The 17,874-nt window shown below is 48.5% G+C and overlaps 1 protein-coding gene across 1 annotated transcript in view; it reads left to right on the forward strand.

Moving 5' to 3' along the window:
- PAPPA2 (pappalysin 2) overlaps positions 1-17,874 on the forward strand; it is a 73,813-nt gene that overhangs the window by 21,789 nt on the left and 34,150 nt on the right. The window contains exons 4-13 of the mRNA XM_042874162.1: positions 4,160-4,453; positions 4,945-5,137; positions 6,700-6,821; positions 7,787-8,279; positions 8,720-8,848; positions 9,246-9,337; positions 9,588-9,781; positions 10,993-11,127; positions 13,498-13,633; positions 13,860-14,079. Of these exons, the coding sequence (XP_042730096.1) occupies positions 4,160-4,453; positions 4,945-5,137; positions 6,700-6,821; positions 7,787-8,279; positions 8,720-8,848; positions 9,246-9,337; positions 9,588-9,781; positions 10,993-11,127; positions 13,498-13,633; positions 13,860-14,079 (2,008 nt within the window). The remainder of the gene's footprint in view (positions 1-4,159; positions 4,454-4,944; positions 5,138-6,699; positions 6,822-7,786; positions 8,280-8,719; positions 8,849-9,245; positions 9,338-9,587; positions 9,782-10,992; positions 11,128-13,497; positions 13,634-13,859; positions 14,080-17,874) is intronic.

The following is a 17,874-nucleotide window of genomic DNA, read 5'->3' on the forward strand; positions in this document are numbered from 1 at the left end:
ATCAGATTGGTCTTGGAGTTCTACTTGACTTCTAGAAGCTAACCTACCTTCTGGTCACACTCTACTCTCTACTTGTTTACATATCTCTACCAGAACTGGATGTCCATGGATGAATTAAAGAGAAGTACCACAATACTTCTTTCTCCAACTCTTTTCTTCAGTTTCAACCCTTTCTCTCATCCCAACACCCACAGAATAACTGTTCTCAAGTTACTGTTCTTCACTCTGCCAGTAGTTTTTCAGTCTGGGCTTTGAACTCTGTAGAAACTCTTTCATAACACCTGAGCATATCCACTCAGCAGGCTCTCTCCACATTCCTACAAGCATTTCCACTTTCTGCAATTCCTCAGCCAACTGGTAACATGATGGAAAGCACAGCAATAACAGCAAAGCAGCAAGGTCCTTTGTTGTAGTAAGTGAGGGCTTGCACAAACACAACAACTACTAGCACAAAAAGAAAGAAAAAACTTCTTACCTTCAAGAGACCTCAGGTGTGGCAAGAATCTCCAGCAAGATCCCCTTGCCCCCACTGCCATCCCTTAAATGAGGTCAGGGAAGGGGTGGGTCCTGGCTCCATCCCTTCTGGTCACTCAGCTTCATTGCACCTGAGCTCTCCTGGGTTGGCCCTGCCTTCCCACCAGGTGCTCCATCACTGCTTCAAGCTGTGACTTAGCATTTCTTCTACAAAATACCGGCAAGCAGCAACTGTGCTTACTGAAGTGCAAAAGACAATGACTGACTTGGAGAACATGACCCAGTCTGTGGTGTTTCTGTAGGCCATGTTTCAGCTGCTGTATAGCTACAAGACAGAGATAACTTGCAGCCAGCCAGCAGCAGAGGCAAAATCTGAAGTCTGTTTGCACTTCTCCATGTAGCCATAATTACTACCTTGATGTTTCCACTATACTCACAGTGAGTTCTTCTCAAATTCAGCGTGTTCTTGCTTGGAATCCAGAGTTCATATTCTGAGAACTTTCTTGTGCATCTCTTTAACTACAAAAGACAGGGATGAAGAATTCCCATCCTATACAAAATTCATCCCTCCGCAACAAAAAGCCTTATCTCAGAATCCCAGCAACGCAATAATATAAACACTTTAAATTTTGTGTATCTGCAGGAGAACTGTATTTGCACAAACACGGTAGGAAGGCAACAGAATCATGAATATTTGAAGTTATAAACATTTTCGGTGGTTATATAAGCTGAGGCCATCTTCTGTAGTTATATAAGCAGAGGCCAGCTCATATATCTGGCTGAGGTCACTGGATCCTGAAGGAGGGCCAGTCGTTCCATCAAAGGTACCTTAGGCAATGGCCATCTTCCTGTCTGACTAACGGTCATGGGTTTGTTCCATTAATTGCTGTGACTCAGTGCTTGGGGAAGGCTGGCCTGCGAGACAGGTTTAGCTTTGCAGTTTGCTGTTCCTGAGCGTGTGTTCTCTGAAACAGCCCTGAACCAAGAGCAGTTTGGCTTCTTTGGGGTCAACGTGAAGCAGAGCCCATCTGCATTTGCTTGGTCATTACAGCCAGAAGAGCGAGGTCCTGGGACTGGGAGCTCCTGGTTGTGTAAACGGTGATCCTGGGGGTCAGGCATGAGAAGGAGGGCTCAGTTCAGTCCATCTCCCAGAGGAGAGACAGAGATGAGGGGAAGGTCTGATGTGCAGAGTGCCAGAGAGGAGACTGGTCTTGGTGCAGTGGGATGATGTAAACACTTCCATAGCTTCACAGCTAGGACCCTCCAAGAGGGCAAACAAAGCATCCAGGTCTGAAGCAGGGGCTCTCTGCAGCTCTTTGCTCACCAGGAAGCTGGGGGAGAATGGAGGTTCTGGAAATCAGGCACAGTTCTCATGCTGTTTTTAATCCTGCCATCTAATTAGCCACACAAAGTACTAAAAATACAAACGTCCTCATGGAGTGTGGGGGAGGAATGGGCTAGGGGAAGCCAGCAGCGAAGAGAGAGCAATAGGGTATCCCAGCCTTGGCATCTCTCCCTCCCCTGCGACAGCTCTCTCCCTCCTTGTATTGGAATCCCATTTTTTTTTCCCCCTGTTTGGGAAGAATATTGGGTTTCTGCTGGAAGGAGGACAGTTTGGTTGCAGAGCCTCTGGTGCCCCTCTGACCGTCTCTGTGGTTAGTGCTGCAGGATGCATGCAGGGCTTTCACATTTCACTTCTTTTATTTATGAACATTATTTTCTTTCTGCATGCACATTCCTCCTTCCAGACCTTTGGGCAGGCAGCTCCCCGCCTTGTTCAGGCTTGGGTTTGGCTGCAGAGATGTCTTTTCTTTCTGTTTTGTTTTGACTAAAGTGAAAAGTAGCTTTCTCTCTCCCCACTGGGCTCTCCACCTATGGGGTGCCCTCTGTATTACTTATCAGCCTGATAAATGGGAGAGGGTCAGCGTACAGAACCCTTCTGAATGAGAGGACACAACTGAACGTGGAGGTGCTGAAAGGATTTTCAACCCCTCAGCTCCTTATGGATCAAAACGAGTCATAAACCAGTAGGAACAGGAGCTTAAGCAGTGCAAGCTCCTTTGCTCTGGTGTTCTACAACTGGGGTGAAAGAGAACATAGCAATGTTGTAACCATCCTTTGCTCTGGGCCGACAAACTGCCCTCCATGCAGGAGAAAGAACAACCAGCATGAGTTTTCAGCTAGGATATGGTGCCACGTCGCAGCTTGTTGTTGTCTCCCACCTTTCCACACACCACACAACACAGGACACTCCATAGAAGATGCCACCCCTATTTCTTCACCCCCCCCCTTCAACCTGTTGGGTTTGTAAGCATTGCTCAGGACACCTCTAAGGGCTCCTTTCCAGCCCAACCCAGTGTTTGTCCAGCATGGCTCCACAAGAGGAGTCACAGTTCTGCTGATCCCCTGCCAGGGACACTGTGATCTGGAGGCAGCCCTCTCTTGGAAGGAATGCCCTGTACTCGAGGACATGAGGGAGTCTGGTAGTGCACGGAGTTGATTCAGGAGCAGAATTCAAGCTGTCCATGCTGTGGCTGGAGATGGGATCACACCGTGGCCCTCTGCCAGTTTTAACTTTGCTGGCAGGGGCAGCAATCAGAAGCAAAGATGCAGTAGCCAAAACTTTGCTGCGAGGTAGCTGGCACAGAAAATCCTCCAGGGTCTTGCAAAGGAGGGAGCAAGCTGTGTCAGAGCCAACTATACACTGCACTGCCATTCAGGACAGCTAGGTTAACAGCAGTGGGATAAAACCAGCTTGCCATGCCATTCTGCTTTTGCTCCTGCACCATAGGCAGCGTGGAGGAGATAGGGGAGCAAGGAAGGGGGAGAAGATGGCTACTGAAAAGCAAGAGAACGGGGAGAAAGGAAGAAGAGTTTCCACTGAGGTCTCCATTTGGGCAGAATAAAGAAAAGGAAGGAAGAGAGGAGAAGAGGGAGAAGTTTTGTTCTGGAGCACCCAGCATGGGCAGTTTCCCAGCAGGTGTGGCATACAGCCATTACAGAACTTGCACCCTGGAGCAGAAGTCAGAGATGTTGGCATTGAGCAAAGGCTCTGCTCCTTTTAGCTTTCCTCAGCATCACTGCTCCTTGCTTTTCACACTGCAGGCAGGTGGGCAGGAAGGAGAAATGCTGTGTCCTGCAGGGTGTTTGGGACAAGGTCAGCATCGACCTCCCCCTGCTTTTCAGTCTTCTTTTGGGCTCATGCTGAATGTTGTTTCCAGCTGGCAAAGCCAAGTGTGTCAGGACTTTGCTAAGCACTTGTTCTCCTCTTCTGCCTTAGGAGCAGACATCAGCTTTAGACACCTGAGCCTGTAGGCAAGCTGTCTAACCTAGGGGGAGATCTTTTGTCCTCTGGTTCAAAAGACAATCACTGCGAACTCATTACATTTGCTCTGGCTCCAGACTTTGCTTGGAGTTGTGTGCACCAAAGCAGATGCTGACTTATGGGAAAAGACACAGAGGGAAATGCTAGCTGAAATTATTGAAAGCTTTGAGGGCATCAGTGTGAAAAAAGAGGAGAAACCACTCGATGTTTTCCTGCGGGAACGGTGGATATGTCCACCTTCAGGTCTGAATCTGGCATCTCAGCTGTGACCTGAGCAGCACAGTTTCAGTCAGCACAGGTGAGTCACTGCAGCCTGCTGTCACTTTCTCCTCATGATGTTCTCCGTGCTTGCAATTTCAGGTGGTGTTGTCCTCAACCCTGCGTATTACGGCGTGCCTGGCCACACGAACACCATGATCCACGAGGTGGGGCACGTCCTGGGGCTGTACCACGTCTTCAAGGGAGTGAGCGAGCGGGAATCTTGTGATGATCCCTGCAGGGAGACAACTCCATCTATGGAGACAGGAGACCTCTGTGCTGACACCGCCCCGACCCCAAAGAGCAAGCTCTGCCGGGACCCAGACCCTACCAACGACACCTGTGGCCAGATGTATTTCACGGGAACACCCTTCAACAACTACATGAGTTACACTGGTGAGCTGCTAGAAATTGGAAGGGGTGAGCGTTGCTAGTAAGCTGGGTTTCTCTTCCTTCCACCTTCACACACAGCCCCCCTTTTGTGTGCTCCTCTCTGGTGGGCAGGGATGCGACAGGCTGAGGTCAACACGTAAGAATGTAAAGTCGGACCTTCGCGTTCAGCCCTTTGGGTTCTATTTCTAAGGGCGTGCTGAGATGGAACGGTGTTCCTCCTATCAGCATAGGAGCACCGCAGCCCGCAGAGCAATTCTGCTGTATGGCAGGGTGATGGGCCTCGCAGATCGGAGCCGCCGTGCGGCTGCTGAGGCAGCGCCATCTTGTGGCATTGGGGATACACGACACCAGCGAAGCCTGGCCGGGGAGCCGCAGGCGTCTCGCACTCATCCCCCAAAAGAGCGTTTGGGGATCGGGGAAGGTGCACGCTGCCGTGCTCTCCATCCAGTCCTTGCCACCCCCAGCCCGACCTATATGTTTCCCTTCGTTCCCAGACGATGACTGCACCAACACCTTCACCCCCAACCAAGTGGCCCGGATGCATTGCTACCTGGACCTGGTGTACCAGCGCTGGAGCCAGGGCAAGAAGCCCACGCCCATCCCCATCCCACCCATGGTCACGGGGCAGACGCAGGATTCCCTCAGCATCTACTGGCTGCCCCCCATCAGCGGTGTGATCAATGAGAGGTGAGAGCTGACTGCTGTCATGGTTGCTGCAATGGTCTGGGGCTTGCACAAGAGCCTGATGAAGGGTCCAAGAAACCCCCTGAGGTCCAGACTCAATCTTAAAGCTCTCTGCCCATATGCTGCAGCTGAAGCCTCATGAGCGATGTTCTCCTTGCATTGGCTTGTATGAGTGGGGATCTGCTGGCAAAGCTGCTCAGCACAGAGCTGGGAGGTGGACAGGAGCCTTTCTGGAGTCGGTGAAGGCTTTGAGGGGGCTGGCATGCCTTTCACACCCCCCGCCAGCTGGCAAGCCTCAGCCCATCCATACGGGCAGCCATCCCTGCAGCTGCCTGGTGATGAGGGGAGATACACAGCCCCCAACCTTTCCCTGCCCCTGGGCAGCTCCAGCAGAGCCCCCTGCTATGAGAGCAGGCTGCTGCACCAGGCTTTGCCACCAGCCTTCTGCTGTCGGGGTGCTGGGAGGGGAAGCCAAGGAGCGATGGGAGGCGATGCCAATTCTTAAACCCAAGAGTGCAATCACGGAATGAAAAATGAGCTTCATTTAGCACTTATTGTATAAAATAGCCATTTACTAGGAGGAAATGCAGCCTTGTGGTTAAGGCAGGGAGCTGGAACCGCAAAAGCTGGGTTTCGTTCCCAGTGCTGTCACAGGCTCCTGGTGTAAGTAACTGGGGGTAAGTCAGGAAATGTTTCAAGCAGGAGAAACAATGCCGAGGAATCAGAGTCACTGAGCTAGCGAGCTGTGCACAGCTTCAGTGTCTTTTCTTCCTCCTGATAGTGCTGGGAGGTCAACGGAGATCTGGACAAGCCTCCAGCACTTCTGCTAAGCAGCCCCTCTTACTAAACCTGTCCAGTTTCCGCCAGGTTTCAGGTCTGTGCTTTTATTACTGGACAAGAGGAGACTTTGAAGTTGTTTTAAAGATTTTTTGCAAAGCTGTCCTTTGCAGTTCAAACAAAAAACATTGTTTAAGGGCAGCTGGGACAAGCAGAGGGTCTGTGCTCTCTGCCTTCTCAAATAAATGGTGATGGGCAAGAGCCTGACCCCTGCCCAGACATGAGAGCCTCACAGTGCTCATGGCCTTGAGTCAACCCAACAAATCACTTTGGTGGGACTGGAGCAGTTTGTGAGCAGACTCTTCCAGGACTCTCTGGGACTACCCAGAGGGAATCATAGAATCATGACATTTGAAAAAAGACCTCGAAGGACATCTAGTCCAACTATCAACTCACTCCACCATGCCCACCAAACCACGTCACTCAGTGCCACATCTCCACAGTTCTTGAACACCTCCAGAGACAGTGACCCCACCACCTTCCTGGCAGCTTGTTTGAATGCCTTGCCACTCTTTCTGAGAATATATATTTTTTTCTAATACCCAATCTGAACCTCCCCTGGCACAACTTGAGGCCATCCCCTTTTGTCCTATTGCTGTTACCTGGGAGAAGAGGCTAGACCCCTAGAACGAAATCTAGGTAGACTACGATCCTGCCTGGGTAAACTTGGATGGTAAATGAACTGGTCACAATTACACATGTTGTTCCTCTGCATCTCTGGTCTGCAGGGAACTGGACCCGCTCTGCGATGACTGTGCTGAGGACGGCACTTTTCGGCAATATGTGCACGAGGCCTCATCCCCTCGGGTCTGTGATTCCTCTGGCTACTGGACCCCAGAAGAAGCAGAAGGTAAACTCTTCTCTTTCCTTGGCTGTGAATCCCCCGAGCAGAGATGAGGTTGGAAAAAGAAAATGGAGCCTTTCTCTGAGAGAGCTAATTGTCTGCTTGTCAGGGAGGCTCACTAATGCAGGAGAACAGGTGAAGCGATCTCACAGGCTGTCTGTAGTGTCCATGCTGTTGTTGGAATGTGTGGATCCAGAGGACCTGCTGGTTCTGTGCATTTGCATGTGCATCAGCCACCAAGGCTGACAGAAAATGAGTGAGGGCTGAGAAAGTACAGCTTGGACTTTATTGTCCCCATGGATTGAAGCCCATGCACTGAGAACACGAGTGTCAGGATGTAGCTGATGCTCAGCATCTGAAAACTCATCTCTAGATTTTGCATTTCATGGGATTATCGCTTGCCAGCAGTACAAATCACACACACATGCACAAAGGCAAGTTGAAGAAATACACAAATTTGTGCTTATTCAGTGATACCAAACAAACGAAAGCTTGGCTCATTTATCTTCAGTGGTTCCTGTTTCCCCCGCCTGTCTGATTCACTGGCAAATTAAAACTACAGCTGGAAGTATTAGATGTTATTTTCTCCTTTGCATCAGCCTGTAATTACCACAAGCGCATGTTGGCTCTGTTGAAAAAGAGACAGGTTTGGGGTTTTTTAGAAGACTGATGCAGGCTTTAAACAGATGCAGGCTTTGAACTACTGGGCCCCAGGGGATGCTTGCAGTTTTTGGTGATGAGAGTATTTCACTACACAAGAAATTTGGTGATGCTTGGTGGGACTGAAAGCCCAGAGCTACCTTTCTCCTGCTGAGTACAATAGAAATGCACTAGGTCTGCACCTGATGCAGCATGCATCTCCTCATCTCCATTGGTTGAATGGCAGTAAGACAAGACTATGCAGATCTGATGCTTGTGTGTGTAACCAGGAGGTGGGTCCTCACCTTTTGCTCTTCACTCCTCCTGCCCAGGCCCCCCAGATGTGGACCAGCCCTGTGAGCCCAGCCTTCAGGCCTGGAGCCCAGAACTCCACCTCTACCACATGAACATGACAGTGCCCTGTCCCCAGCCGGATGGCTGCATCCTGGAGCTACGCTTCCTGCACCCTGTCTACCCCGACTCCCTCACTCTCTGGACCACGTACCTCTCCACAGATGCTCCCAAGGCACTGGCTGACATTGAAATCCTGATGGAGCAGGGGGAGTCCATCCATTTAGGCCCGCTGGACACTTACTGTGACGTTCCCTTTACCGTAAAGCTCAACATCCACAAAAAGGTGTCCGGGGTCAAAATCTACACCTTTGACGAGAGGATGGAGATAGACACGGCCCTGCTGACCTCCCTCCCTCACAGTTCCCTCTGCTCCTCCTGTAAGCTCATCCAGTACCGCGTCCTCCGGGATCCCCCTTTTGCCAATGGTTCCCCTGCCACCTCTGTGCAGGTGCACCGTGAGTTTGTCGACACGTGAGTGCTGCCTTTTGGTGCCAGTGTGAGTTCTTATTGTGAGAACTGCCGTGCTCAATGCTGTGAGCAGATTCCTTGTTCAGAGTTCAGGAAGCCTGCTGTAGCCCTGTTGTGCTAGCACAGCCCTTGCTAATGAGAAGCAGCTCGTTAAACCCAGAAACATAACCAGTAAAATGATTGTTAGAGTTAATGCAACTTCGCCCCAGCTCAGACCCTAGGGGAAAAAAAAAAAAAAAAAAAGGCAGGCCCCTCTGCATGACATAGCAGCAACCCTCTTCCCACAGCCCCTGCCTCTGGCATTTTAATGTACGAAGACATATATCAAACCATGATGCTGCCTGGGTACAGACATATGATTTTTATAGCCTGGGTGAGCAAATTTGTTGCAGATGAATGGATTCTTCTCTCCTGCTCTTTGTTCATGCTTTCTGTTCCTGCAGGGAAGTCACTCCTGGGCAAGTGTACCGCTATCAGGTGCAGGCAGTCTCTGGGACAACCTTGGGAGAAGCATCCCCACCACTCGTACATGTCCATGGAGCACCCTACTGTGGGGATGGAAAGGTGACTGTGTAAGTCAAGAAACCCCTTCCTCTCAGTGCAGGGTCTTGAAGCTGTCGGGTCACCCTGCTCCAAAGAGAATCATGGGGTTGGTCCTCCAGTGAGGGGTATATGACTGTGTTGAGTCCTCCCATCAGAATGGGCTATAGAGCTTATGTTTGTGAAACATCACATGTAAAGGAGATAGAGGCACTCTGTGTGAGGGGCAGGGTCTGGATGAGCAATCCAACCTGAACACTCTCCCTTTTTTAATCTCCTGGAAAGATGTGGCCCCTTCCTTCCTTTATTTCACATGTTGCCCTTCTTTGGAAATGGACCCAAGATATGGAGTCCTCACTTGTCATTAGGAAGAAGCACCTAGGAAATGTGAGTCAAAGGTGTGAAAAAATCCTGCTGTGGTCCTTATAGGAGCCTGGAAGAAGAATGCGATGATGGGGATTTGCTGGATGGAGATGGCTGTTCCAGGAAGTGTAAAAAGGAAAAAGGCTTCAACTGTGTGGGTGAGTCCAAATGGATTTAGGCAACCTTACTCAGCAGGAATCAAGCAGTGAACTACTCACACCTCCCTCATCACAGTCCATAGCACCACATCACAATAAAATGTCAGTCTGCAGCTGGGGTCATCTCCAAGGCATGCCAGGTCCTTGAGATGGGAAATCCCAAGGCCAAGTGGCCAGCATGCCTCCTAGGACAGGAAATACGTGTGGCTGGATCTCAGTTTGTAAGCAGGGCATTCTCCATCTCCTCTAGGGGAGCCAAGCCTGTGCTATGTGCATGATGGAGACGGTGTGTGTGAGCCCTTCGAGAAAACCACCAGTGTCATGGATTGTGGTCCCTACACACCAGATGGATTCATGGACCTGTGGGCAGCAAAAGCTTTTGCCTCTCATCAGGATGAGAAGTCCTGCCCTGCTTCCTTGGTCACCGGAGAGCCCATTGCAAAGGTGAGATTAGGCATGATAAAAATTAAAAAAAATAAAAATAAAAAAGTCTTTAGGTCTATTCTAGCATTGTCCATGTAGTAAAGCTGGGGAATTCACTGCCTGTGCAGGAGTGTACTAAAGAAGAAATAAAAAAAAAAAAAAAGTCAGCGCAACTCTGGACTACTGTGTTCCCATGCAGAGAGCCAGCAAATGACTGGGACATTTCTTACATCCCTCTTTCAGCAGTTCCTAGGGCCAGGAACTGCAGTGCATGGAGGTCTCATCCAAACAAGGAGCATCTCCTCTGCATCATACAGTTTGACAAATAGTGACCACCCCATCCCATCAGCTTGATGTGCAACTTGGAGCGTATGAGCAATGCTATAAAGTCAAATAAATAAATAAATAGAATACCCTATAAGGTGAGGGCCTGAAAGGATCAAAATCACACATGCATCAACATCTGCGTTGCTCTCAAGCTCTCTGTTCTGGAGCCAAAGCAAAAATCAATGGGAGAATTCCCATCTTTCATATAGGTTTTGGATCAGGGCCCTGGAGGTCTAGAACGGGATTTCACATGATCAGTTTTAACATAATGTGTGTGTATTCTTTGCTAACAAACTGAAGAAGGGGAAGAAGCGTAGAGAGGGCACGTATTTAGCTACCTGCACGTGCACTTCAGTTGACCTAATGTAAGGCACATCCTTCACAAGATCCAAATCATCATTAAATTGTTAGTTCACATGTGTTTAGTGAGCAGCCTTGGCCTCAGGTGCCTGCTGCTCTAGGAGGACACATGTACTTATCTCCTAGGCTTTGTCCTGCAGGCCTATGGAGATGGCTGAGGTTACTGATGTGGCTGAAATCTGGCATTCAGGCAAACAGTTTGCATCTTCAGATCTTGTTGACTCAGTCACAGAGACTGTGGTCCTCCTACCATCCTAGAACCTGGTCATTACTGCCGGTCATTAGCCCCACAGGTGCTACCTCAAGATCTTATTTACAGCATCCTAAAAGGACAAAAGTCTAATGTGCATGTGGTGGATGTTTATCTGTCAGTCCCACAAACTAACTACCTTCATGCTAGGAAATACCATATCTCTGCTTCACATTGCGTTGTGCCTTACTTTAGAGAATAAGAGAACTTGCAAAACCTTTCTCCCACTTTCTTCTCTTCTTTCTGTATTAAAAAAAAAAAAAAAAAAAGCAAACCAGAAATGCTCTCCTTTCAGGCATGTAAATCCTACCTTCACACTGTGCCAAAGGACCTTTCCCAGGCTGCTTGGTTCCCATGTGCTCCCAGCCAAGAGAATGCTCAGGATCCAGATGAGAAGATGCCCTTGAGTGGAGAGAGAGTTTGGCTGAAGGTAAGCAAGGTGTGCAGTCAGGGATGAGAGGATTCGCTTGCCTTCGCCCCAGCACTTTGGTGACCAGAGCCACTTCTTTTCTGTCCTTCTGTAGGAGCTATAGGAGTCTTAACTGCTGATCAGATAGGGCTGTGTACCTCACTGAACTCTTTGTAAAGCCCACAGCAGCCAGCCACGGTATGCAGGTGCTGCCCCTGCTGACCCCATACCAGTCCTGGCGGCTTTGGGGCTTTCAGGAGAGAGCCTGGAGCATCAGACCTCTTCATCCCAGCAGGCAGAGGAGCAGGGAATGGAAGAGCCAAGGGTTAGACCTAAGTGATTTTTACAGCACTGATTTTCTGGCTGCAGCCGTGGTGCAGAGGTTTCATGGCTCCTGTCTGGTGTTGCTGGAAAGCTGGGCTTGCTGCCTCCTTGCAGCCTGAGAAACACCTGGCCTGCATTGCTGGAGGCCTTTTACACAGCACATCAGCCTGGGGCTCTCAGAATCACAGGGCAGAACCACAGAACAGCTTCAGCTGGAAAGGGCCTTAAAAATCATCTAATTCCAACCCCCTGCTGTGTGCAGGGCTGCCACCCACTCAAACCAGAGTCAAACTTTGCTGCTGCCTCTCTACCCTCTGAGCTCCTCTGCTTCTCCAAAGAGATTCCTTAAACTGTTGTGTGTTTTTTTTTTTCCTTCCTTCTGTCTGTGCTCACAACCTACTTTCCAGCTTCAGTCTTTAGTGCCAGCCATGACAAATGGACCTCCTTTCTTCTTTTGCTAAGCACGAAAGCAGAAATCTCCCTCTGCCCTACCTAGATGAAAGCTTCCTTTCCACCTCTCACCAGGGGTTAAAGCATGTTCCAGTTTTATTGGAGCTTGTGGTCAGTTCTCTTCCTCTATGGATGTTTATATTAAAGACTTTCATTACTGGTTCTCCATGCTCTCTTTAAGAGTGCTATTATTTTCCATCCATAAAATTATTTATGGACTAGTAATAAATATGCCTCTTTTTTTCTCCTCTTTTTTTTTTTTTTTTTCCTTAATAGTTTGCCTGATTGGTAACATATTGGGTTGGGAAAGATGGATTCTTGTTGACAATTTACTTAGCACACCCGCCTGCATGGCCAGGAACTGTTCACACATTCATGTGCACAGTTTCGTGGCTACCAATCCCCATGGCCATTTTAGAGCTGCACCTGTGCCACGAAGGCTAAAAACACGCCACAAGGCTTGTCATAGGGTAGGAATTACTTCCCACTGTCTTGCTGAAGAGGTGGCACCAATGAGCAAGGGAAACTTTGGGTCAGGCTGTAGGCAGGCTGAGGGCAAGAGGTGCACATGGCTGTGCCACCTAATGAGGCATCTACCGTGCAGATGGGAATAATTACCATTTGCAGATCTGTGGCCATGCTTTGTTCTCTGTTTCCAACACATCTGAGGAAGAGAGGAATCAAAATCACTTGGAGGCAAGTCAGGATGCGTAACACACAGGAAATTAAACGGGAAGGGGGAGAGAGAGGGAGAAGAGAAATTAAGATAGCTTGCTGTGGTCAAGCATGAAATATGTAAAAATAAATTAAAAATATGAAAAAAAAAAAAAAAAAAAAAAAAAAGGAAAGGAAAGAACTGGGATGTTAAATGAGTCAGCTGCTGTGGCTTTAACTTGGGGCCACTCTGCAGGCTGGCAGACCTGAGCTGATGCAGAAGGATTTCTCCTGCTCCAGTCTATGCCAATGTCTCTTCCACCCTTTGTATGCTGAGTGAGGATGGGGAACAGTGGGGATAATACCTTCCTCAGCCCCATACCAGCACTGGGGTAGAGCCGAATCCCACAATACCTATAAGCAATGCCTGATGTGATCAGCTGGGACCTCTCCCAAACACAGCTTTGCTTTGAATTCCTGGGATCCAAGTATACCTACGTTCAACAGAAACACTCTGTAGAGTGGAACTGAATCAAAACACATCTTGGTGCCAGGGTAGGGGAGAAAAACATTGCTACCCTCTTACTTCCAAGGAACATCTGCCCCACCATACTCGATGGCATGCATTTCCTGGTTGTCTCCTGGCTGCAGACAAGCAGGAAGCTGTTGGCTCCTTGAGCAGGCAGGACATTCTGCCACAAATCTTTCCCCATGCTGACTGACAGACAGCCCACAATCACTCCAAGTGCTGGGGCCAGTTCTCATCCTCAACAGAAATATTGCAGTGGTGCTATTTGTGGCTGTGCTCTCTAGATGCACCACTTGTGGCGTGCATGGAAGGTGAGAGAGGGGGCTGTCTGGGTTTTGGTTAAGAGCTACCCTAGTCCACCTCTCTCCCTCGGGATCACAAAGGTTGCATTAGGTGTCCTCGCTCTCAGGGTCTCCTTTGCTCTCCTTGCCCAGGTGTGCTTCGAGAGACCCGTGGTGCCAACCGCCGTCCTACTCTTCCTGGCCTCTGATGGCACCATCTCAAGCAACCAGCACAAACCCCGGGTGACCGTCCAGCTGGGTGATGTGGATGGGCTGAACCACTCTTTGGGTGAGCATCCTGTGTACTGTGCCACCTGTCCATAGTGTCTTGGTAGGGACACTGGCAGCCATCTGTCACTGATTTGGGAGCTGGTATCCCTCTTTCACCTTGCAACACTTTCTGCTTCCCAAACATTGTTCCAAGCTGATCCATTGGAATGTATGGGCAAGCAGGAGAAGAAAACCAAAATGAGAGAAAGAGCTCCCAGCTAGCAACTTCTTTCTACTTCTTGCAGGAACACATGAGGTGTCATGCCAGCAAAACCCACTCATCATTAGCGTGACCCACGGGCAGGAGCCACCATCCCTCTGGGCTGGATCAATGCTGCTTAACTTCTCCTCACCACTTGTGGGCATTGCAGCTGTGGCCCTACGGACACTGGCTGTGCCTAGCCCCTCCAAGCCCCCCATCTGCCTGCTGCAGCACAAGGAAGGACATGGCCAGCAACACTACAGGTATCCCCAGGTTCTTCTCCAGGGGCTCTGGGCTTCCGTTATAATTATTTTACATCTATATGCTTGCAAGCATGAACTTGAGTGGTGGGATTGGATCTGATGGCTTTCAGAGCTCCCTTCCAACCCCAACAATTGTGATTCACTCTTTGAGTTTTTTCATGGCTATTCTCTGGTGGGTTTGGAGCTGTCACTGGAAAGTCCAGTGTCAGTAGACTCGATTTGTTTATACTGCTGTAGAGGAAATAGGGCTGGGGAAAAAAAAATTAGCATATGGCCTGTGCGTCTGTATAGAGCTACACTAAAGGGCTATTTCCTAATGGCAAAACAAAGTTCTCCCTTCTAAGAAGTTGTTAGTGAAGGGTACTGAAGCTGAAACGTGGGTTTCTTCTATATACGCTTTACCAACATCAAGATCATCAAATCCAACCGTTGACCCATCACCATCATGTGCAATACAATATCATCTTATCTCACCCCATTCTTCCACACACCACTGGGCACATTGGTCCCCACTGCAGCTGGCACCCTCCCTGTGCTGACTTGTGCTGCCTCACTACAGTTTGCTGGTATGACAGTAGCAGCCACACGCTAATTAATTGATGTCAGGCACTCAACGGTGCCCACCTGTCTTTGTAAAGCTGTAAATGAGAGGCAGTGTTTACAGAATGGGGAGCTCTTTCCAAGCAAGAAAAGTGAGGAAAAACACAAGGAAGGACCACTATCCAACGTAGACTAAGCCAAGAGCACGCCAGAAATGCAGATGCAAGGAGGATGAGGGTATTGTGTTCAGGTTCATCCAGGAGGGGCAGTGGGGCTGGCAGCCCCTGGTTATTAAAATCCCTGAGCTGGGAGTGCTGTGTTTGAGCCTGAGCTTTTGTGGAAGCACTGAGAACAAAGGGCTCTGGCTGGGGTCATCATATCACTGCTGCCATCCTTACTTTTCTTCTGTTGATGACCCTGGATGGACAAACATCCCTGATAATGAATGAGTGTGTGTGCGCCTGTCTAAAAGCTTGTGTGATCATGGTACGATTGATTTATGTTGAGCCCTGGAAGCTGTGAATATCCTGCAGTCGCTTTTGACTTTTTTTTTTTTTTAAAGTGCATGTGTGATTTATACAGAAACATAAATCAAGGTGAGTCAGCATATAAATATTATTCTCAGCCTTACATTAAAGGATCAGTGTCCACCTGAAATGCAGACTGTTTCCTCCTGGTAGCTGTTAGAGCTATGTACACACATGCTTCCAAGCCCCCAGCCAACTGATGTGGTTTTTCAATTACGTTTTCTCATCTTTTAAAATAATTTTTATTCTCTCATTGCTTGGGAGCTTCCCATCCCCCCTCAGAAGTGACTGAAAGGAGGAGCAGACTAACCAGACATAGCTGAGCATTGCTTGTGTATGGGCAGATGTAAAAGGACAAATAGCAGAAAGTGAATGTTATTCTCTTGAAAGCTCTGTAGAAACACATAGCTGGTGAAAGAGGAGGAAGTCCAAGGCCCTGTCAACTTATTTCTGTTAGACATCAGCAGCTCCACAGCAAGGAGGATTCCTAGGCGCATCCCACCTGTGGGAAAAGCATTCTGAGTCTCCCACAGCCAACAGGCTCAAGTGATGAAGTGCAAGCCTGCTTCCCTAGCACCAAAGCACACAGTGCCTGCTGTCCCCTGCAAATGACCATGGAAGGACCCAATGGGACCCTTGAGCCTCCCCTCTCCTTTCTCTTGCAGCACTGAGATCTGAAGATGTAGTGCCACAGCTGGGCAAGAGGAAGGCAGCCAAGGAGCTGGTCTTTGGAGAAGACATGTTCTAGAGTGGCTTCTCCTGGCCAGAGATTCCAGCCATTAGCAGAGGTTGGGCGCAGGGCTGAAATAATCCAAATTACACTGTCTGAAGATGTTTCTGCTCATCAGCCAGGCTGCAAGTGCACCCAAGTGGTTCTCTTCAGCTCTCTGTTGCCATGAGGCAGCTCCAAGCACCCTGAACATGGGCTGTTTGCCTCTTCGCATGGCTTTCCCTGACCAGCTGTGAGGTGATAGCATGTCAAATTACAGCTTATGCTTGTGCCCTTAGCAAACACACTGAGCAAATCAGATCCACAGAGTCTTAGAAGTAGGAAGTGTTATTTATAGTATTACTCTCTTGGATAAGAGGCTTGAGTATTTAAAGGAGGGTTAAGCTCTAGCCTCCAGTACCTACCTACCTCTAGTGGTCTCACTAATAATAAAGGATCTGCCTCTGCTAAGGCAGGAAATATCCAAGCGGTGTTTGTTTTTTTTCCTCCCCCCTCTCATTGTATTCTTTAAAATCTATTTCATCTCCAAAACAAATGTACAGTGGTATTTCTGTTTTTCAGGAGTAATAATTGGTTTCCCATAAAGACAGGTGGAGTCTGGGGAAAAAAAAAATCCCCTATAAAAAGAAAAACAACAGGATTATAAATTCTTAAGAGGTTCAGAGATATTTGACTGTAAAAGATCACAGAAGATCTGTATTATTCCAGTAAAGAGCTGAATGGACCATTCACACGCACCCAGCTTCACATACACAGTATGTGCATGTAAGTGCTTTCCTAAAATAACCCAAGAGAGGGACAGTAACAAAAGCAAGAAAGAAATGAGGTTTGCTGACTTTGGTCTAGAAATGCTCATTGCCAAAATAATAAATATGGTGGCTTGGTACTTCTGTAACGTTTTTCATCTTGAAGGATCTCAAAGTGCTTTGCAAGCTTAGGAAAACAAAGGGGTTGCATTTTTGCTGGTGAAATGCAGCAGGCATCAGACACTAGGAAAGCACATCTGTGTTTGGAGGAAAGAGCTGCCTTCTCTTTTCAGAGCTGCTTTGGCCATCACAGGTGGAAGAGCAAGACCACAGCAGGTAGTTGTCCCTCCTCACACATAGCTTCCAGCACCACAAATCCCCTCTCCACTGTCTCTGCAAGCAGCCAGGGCACATTTTTGCCTTCTGAAAACAATTAAAATAGGGCAAGGTCAAACAGAAATCAGGCTTTTAATGAGTGTCCTGAGAATTCCCATCTGCAGATATGGGCATGCCCAATGTGAAGCCTGACCCAAGGACTCTCCTTTGGGATTGTCCCTTCCCAACCTTAGCAACCCCAAGCTGCACCCAGCTCGAGGAATGCTGCTCCCATCAGGATGCCATCCCACCAAACTCTAGCTCTCAAACTTTCATGCTTTTATTTACATTTTAAGAACTGAGCCGCAATCCTCCTGTTTTCCTTGGTATGGGCCATAGATCGAACCAAGTTGTTCATTTCCTCTGTTATTTTTATTTCTAGCTCAGCTTTGTTTTTAGAGTGCTTTATTTTATGTTAGCATATGCTGGGAAGTGACTTGGCAAGTTAACAGAAGAGGTGATACAAAATGCAGTCTGCATTGTGTTTGTGTTTCCTGCATGACACCCTCAAAATGCTCAATTAACTCAAGAGCTGGCTTTGGCTTTTTTCTATATGGAAAGGGTGTCAGGGAGAGAAAAATCAGATAGAGAAGAAGCATTTTTAACGCATTTCCAAGAGGTAACTGCTGATCAGAGCAGGTTGCCTTCACAGCACTGTGCACATCTTCTACAGGAGAAAACCTCTTAAGAACCAGAGCCATAATCCTGACCACCACCTTTCCCACAGCATGGGCTTGCCTTTGCCTTGCCCTCTGCAATCACACTTTCAAAGTGGATGAATGAACACCCTAATGGGAGTGAACTTCCCTGAGAATGAGCCCAAGCAGCACATCAGTATCTCTGCACAGCCCAGCCGTCACAGGAGTACCATAGAGGG

Source organism: Lagopus leucura, unplaced genomic scaffold (assembly GCF_019238085.1).
Source record: "Lagopus leucura isolate 7727_CA_CO unplaced genomic scaffold, USGS_WTPT01 Super-Scaffold_100009, whole genome shotgun sequence".
NCBI classification, from domain to species: Eukaryota; Metazoa; Chordata; class Aves; order Galliformes; family Phasianidae; genus Lagopus; species Lagopus leucura.